The sequence below is a fragment of the Geospiza fortis genome, unplaced genomic scaffold (genome assembly GCF_000277835.1).
Source record: "Geospiza fortis unplaced genomic scaffold, GeoFor_1.0 scaffold7, whole genome shotgun sequence".
Taxonomy (NCBI): Eukaryota; Metazoa; Chordata; class Aves; order Passeriformes; family Thraupidae; genus Geospiza; species Geospiza fortis.
In genome coordinates, this window is record NW_005054344.1 from 3,229,484 (window position 1) to 3,235,381 (window position 5,898).

Consider the following 5,898-nt stretch of genomic DNA (forward strand, 5'->3'; position numbering starts at 1 on the left):
ACTCAAGGAACAGAGTGCTTGGCTTAAAAACTGACACACATAGCAGCACAGGACTGAGGATTTATTTGGTTTGATGTCAGGGCACTTAATTCTATGCAGCTGCACCTATGGCACATTACTGCTTCTTTGGATGTTATCAAAAAGAGATATAATTACTGTGATAAAGCCACCTTCCCACCACTTACACTCAGCTCTTCCAGTAATCTGAGTATTTTTTCTCACCAGTATTAGCTGCATATATAAACAAACATTTAATTATATACGTTATAGGTATTTTATTCAGAATTTTCACCAGAGGTCAAAAAAGAAATATTATATATGCTAAAAAATAAATAAACTCTGCTCTCTTTCAGCATCATGGTGGATCCTCAATAACAACTAGAAGCTGGGGTTCCAAGTAATGTTAATGTTGTATTGTCTTTCATTACACTAACATTCATATTGCAGTGTACAGGTGAAATTATGATGTAATAAAGTTTGTTATTATGGATGGGATCTTTCCCACTTTATCCATTCTAAGATCTGGAAAACTGTGCATATTACCTTTTCTTCTTGTGACTAGTTCAGTGAAATGATGCATTCTAAAAACTGAAATAAGACAACTATTATAAACTATTTATTTCTGTGACAGTCCAAACAGAAAAGCGTGTCTTGAATGTATGACTAAATATTTGTGAAAAGTTTTATTACTGCATTAATAAACAACCATTACTTAATGGTGCTCTGGTCTCCTTTTACAAAAGAAAGAAATATCAACCTGAACACACATGTTCATACATGTCTGCAGAGAAGCTGTAAGTCATTAATGAAAAGAATAAACATAGGGAAAACTCTTTGTGCTAATACAGAACTTCCCCCAGGATATTTTCTGCTCATGACAAGACAAGGCAGCCCTACCTTCTCTTAACAGACTCTTAGCCCTTACCCTCCCAAGAGGAAACACATCTGCCTGTCTGTAGTCACTGTAGATCCCCAGACTGAACACTGCACAGCCTCTATGTTCTGACCACTCAGAAAATATTTTCTTTAGATCTCTGGCAGGTCACTGCAAAATCATTAGAGAAACTGCAGTTACAACATCAATAGCCATAAACCTTGAGCTTGTTTGGAGGTTGGTTCTAGCAGGGGGCAGGGTTGCTGTATACCCTTGACCGATGAACACCACCATCTCCATGGGGAAGATCACCCTCCTCAACCAGGGTGCAGCTTTGGTAGGGATGCACATGGAGCATTGAGGGGGAAGTGGACACCCACCGGGCCAGCTGGGTCAGCTCAATCAACCTGGTCATCAGTGGGTGACAGGGGTGGAGCCAGACTGCCCTCACATCCAGGGGTCTGGGGATCCTGGTTGATTGAATATGAGCCAGCAGTGCCCTGGTAGCCAGGAGGGCCAACCCTGTCCTGGGGGGCATCAGGCACAGCTTTGCCAGCTGGGCAAGGGAGGGGATTGTCCTGCTCTGCTCTGCACTGAGGCCCCTCACCTGGAGTGCTGTGGGCAGTTTTGGGCACAAAATATAAAAGAGACATAAAGCTATTTAAGAGGGCCATGAGAATCATGAAGGGCCTACAGGCACAGCCATACAAGGAGTGGCTGAGGTCACTTGGTTCGGCCTGGAAGAGACTGAGGGGAGACCTCAGTTGCAGTCTGCAACTTCCTCATGAGGAGGAGAAGTAGGCACTGATCCCTTCTCTCTGGTGACCTGTGACAAGACCCAAAGAAATGACATCAAATTGTATGAGGGGAGACTGATGTTAGGCAATAAGAAAAGGTCCTTTATCCAGAAGGTGGAGGAACAGGAGGAACACTGGAACAGGGCAATGGTCACAGCATCAAGCCTGACAGAGTTCAAGCAGCATTTGGACAATGCTCACAGGCACATGGTTTGAGTCTAAGTGTATCCTGTCCAGGGCCAGGAGCTGGACTCAATGATCCTTTTGAGTCCCTTCTAGCTGAGGATATTCTGTGATGCTGTAAGACCTGGAAGTAGCAATACTTGATTCCCTAGCAAGTCATGGTGTTGTCTCCTGCATCTGAGGTGTGCCCTCCAGCCCAAGAATGGGCAAGCAACCACTGTAACCTCACACCTCCACAACAGGCTGACAAGCTCTACATGCTACATGACCACTCTCTCCATCCACTTAGCAGTCTAAGCTTACAAACAGTACCCAAAAAGAAACTTAAATGCCATGTTCAATAAAATACCGTCTTGTTTAGTTTTATTTCTTCTCAACAAAAAAAGTTACCATATGTAATTGAAAAGGGGGAATTCCAACTACAAAGTTTTCATTGCAGTAAGGTCCTGTATTACAGAAATCACAAGGTCTAAGCTCAACAGGTTCCTATTTTATCTGTAGAGTTCTGAGGTGAGTTATTTGCCTAAACAAAAGCAAACTTAGTGCATGTGAGTTACGGTAGAGGACACCAGCTGGTCTCCAGCTCCCAGCTGAGGATGACACGTGTTACCCATAGTTTGTCATTCATGCCAGGCCCATGCAGCATGTGGGCTGGAATTCCAGGTGAGTCTCACATGACACCAGACGCCTAGCTTTAAGCAACTTTAAGCCCTTTGCCAATAAAGTTCATGAGGCCTTGGTTCTCCACGCAAATGTGGATGTCAGAGAGGGATACATGCACATCTGAATTTATGTGCCCACATTACAGAAAAAATTCACCTTTATCTCTCTCACAGTATCTCAGTGAAAGTGAATGCTTTTAACACCAAAGTCCAAGGCTTTCCTGTACTGACATGATCCAGATCCTATAGATCTGTCCATTTGTAAAAGGGCACTGAAATTTCCCTCACAAATGACATTGGTATAAGTTTAAAGGTTTCTTGTCTAATCAAAGTAAATCTACACATATTACTGAACAACTGGCTGCTATTTTTACTATGCCAAGATGTTAAGCTAGTGTACAGCATGGGTTTTTTTTTGTAACTACTGACCTACCAACAAAGGAAATAGTGACATGTGATACAGAATCAGTGAAAAACTAAAAATGACATACTACACTAAGGTTTGTGACATTTTTCCTTTTCACTGGGAAAAATGTATTAAAATCATTCTTACAATAACCTGCTTTAGAACTTCATGTCAATTAGGTGCTGGAAGGGTGAATAAAGTTGTAACAGGTCCTATATACTTATAAGAGTTACTCACCTTTGTATATATACTAGTAAAAAAACACTGATGAATCATACACAAGAAGTTTGAGAAGTTTCACTTAGGAGTTTTGACAGCTACACACAGAAACTGTCTGAAAATATGTTTTCCCAACATATTGGGAAAACAGATCCATATGACTCACTCTAAGAAACTCCAAGTAATTAAAAACAAACCAACAAAAAGATTTATTTGCATCATTCAGGAAAAGAAATCTAGTGCCAATCCAGTGCAACTTGACAGGTTTTTGCATTACTGCAATTGCCATTTAACACAGCCTCATTTAGCTTTCATTATCATTTGTAACAGAGGGTAAAAAATTGCCTGCAGTACCCAAATGATATTATTATGGGTCTAAATAGACATTTATAAGTTAATTATATTCATACAAAATATTTGATGGATGCTTTCAGAAAGTACTCGAACTACTGCTTTCCACTTCAGTATTGGATACCAGACTCATTGAAGGGAAAAAGACAGAATTAACTCTACATTGTTACACCCATTTACCTATATAAGACATGGGATTAAAATCTGTCTTGTTCCTCAGTTTTTCCTATTACTTTCGCTTTTCAAACTCAAGAACACTGGACAATTATTTACAAAGAACTTCAAGGAATGCAATGCATATGCAGGTCTCCTGTTCTGATGCAGGATGAGAGAAAATGTCTCTTGTAAGTGAAATTATTACTAATAAGAGACTTCATACCTTGGAAGAAGGTATGGGTATCCACAAGATATTAAAGAATATATCTTGTGTCAAGATGAAGATTTCAAATTAAGAAGAAGCAAGTCAAATTTTGTCAAAAAAAAAAAAATAAATAAAACCCTCTCTACTACTAGAGGAGTAGATACCCTAAGACACCTGAGATTTGACACAGCCAGTAGCTGTTCCATCTTTACTTCTGAGGAAGGGAGTTGGGAGCAATCAAAAAGTCCAAGTCAAGTATTTATTTAGAATTTATGGTCAGGCAAAATATCTGGCTACATAACACAAACAATTCAATGACAAAATTCTGCCACACCAATATGCAAAATTATTTATTTTCACTTTAATCATATTGCCATTTCAGGCATTACAAATTAAAGGTTTGTCTCTCAAAGCATTCAGGCAATTACAGGAAGAAACAGGCATTTTCATAGGTTTCACAGGGTCATACTTCCATCTGCAGGCACCCAAGTACCTTCAAAAATCTTGAAGACCTACATCAAATGTAGCTCCCTCAGTGACAGACTTTGGATCTTCCAAACAACATGTCACTTCTTGCAGATGTCAATGAAAGGTTTGTTCTTTACCTGTGAGACAAACCAATCCTCAAATTACTTCTGTTATAACAGATCACTTAGAGTTTTCATTTCAGTCTGCTTGTAACTCTTTTTTACTCCATATACATTTCACAATTTGGAACATTTTCTATTATAGCAAACTTCTATTTTCACGAATCACTGAGACTTCATCTAAAAGTTTCCTATTGTGTGTCAAGTACTAACAGTACCAACATCTGTTTGAATGCTGAGCTATGTATCGGTAGCCCTGATCCCCACATCTGAAAAAAACCCCAGTGTCCTTTGGGACAAATGCAGTCCACAGTCCACCAACTGTAACTGTATCTTCCTCATAACAAGTCATTCTAGGAAGTTTTCTTCATCTGACAATACAACTTGTACTCATAAATGGGCACATACTTCAGCAGTGGCTTCAAAATTCAGAACTAGGAAAGTCTTAGATAGGCATGAGCTGTCTGAATACTCAGTTCAGCAGCAAACTGTTGAAAACTACCTGCTCCAAAATACAAGCTCACTGACACTGTAGGATTGCCTGTCATTAGAAATTTATTTGCAGGCCGCCTTCTGCCACTTTTAAGCATCAATTATTTGATTTACACATGCATCTCATCAATTCCTCTGGGTTCTGCGCAGAAGAACAGATGGCATGATCAACCAATAGCCCAGAATTTTGGCTGAACTAGGTGATCTCACAGATTTCTGTATAGGGACCCTCCTTTTTCCTAGGAATGTAAACATCTGAAAGCATACAGTTTATCAAAATTTGCCCCTCTTAGAAACACAGGTGGTGGGAGAGGGGGGAAAGTTAGGAAATTAAAGAGCTGAGACTTCTGAATCTGAAAGCAGATTTTCAAACAAACAAAGCTTTCATCTTGAGGGTAAATAGAAAGATATAAAAAGTAAGATCAGGGAAAGGTAATTATGGTCATATATTAGTTAATTTTTGTTTTTTCAAAGGACAGAAATTTTTAAAGTTTAAAAATGCCTCCAAATGTGGCCAACAAACTAACCATGTGGACGTATTTTTCCATAATAGGAATCCTATTTCTAGCAGAACTACATCCCAATGGTCTCAAAAGCAGCCTAGTACGTAGCCTAATTTCATACGATGTTTACACAGAAGATTTTCCCACACTTGGGGTCCATAATGTGATCCAGTAGATGTTTTCTCCTAGCATATGAAGTTTTTGAGGATTATTTAATCACAAACATTAAGGTAGCACACATGGATATCCTTCACATTCATTTCTATTAATTTCTCCCCAAAACCAAAGACCAAAGATAATGATAATACAAACTGCAATGAGCTCATTAATGGTTTTGAGGTGGACACTGATGCATGAGCAACTCAAAGAGTGGATTAAGATTTTTACCAAGCTGGACATTTATCAAGATTGTTCTCTTCTATTTTGAAAACATGGAAACATACCTGATTTTTTCCTGAAAACA

At 39.1% G+C, this 5,898-nt stretch overlaps 2 protein-coding genes across 2 annotated transcripts in view; one reads left to right on the plus strand and one right to left on the minus strand.

The window, feature by feature from the left end:
• The window catches only part of NECAB1 (N-terminal EF-hand calcium binding protein 1), a 56,181-nt gene extending 55,799 nt beyond the window's left edge, over positions 1 to 382 (plus strand). Inside the window, 1 exon segment of the mRNA XM_014307787.2 lies at positions 354 to 382. Coding sequence (XP_014163262.1) covers positions 354 to 382 — 29 coding nt within the window.
• Positions 383 to 4,419: 4,037 nt separating this feature from the next.
• The window catches only part of CUNH8orf88 (chromosome unknown C8orf88 homolog), an 8,078-nt gene continuing 6,599 nt past the window's right edge, over positions 4,420 to 5,898 (minus strand). The window contains exon 5 of the mRNA XM_031058533.1: positions 4,420 to 4,458. Within this exon, the coding sequence (XP_030914393.1) occupies positions 4,420 to 4,458 (39 nt within the window). The remainder of the gene's footprint in view (positions 4,459 to 5,898) is intronic.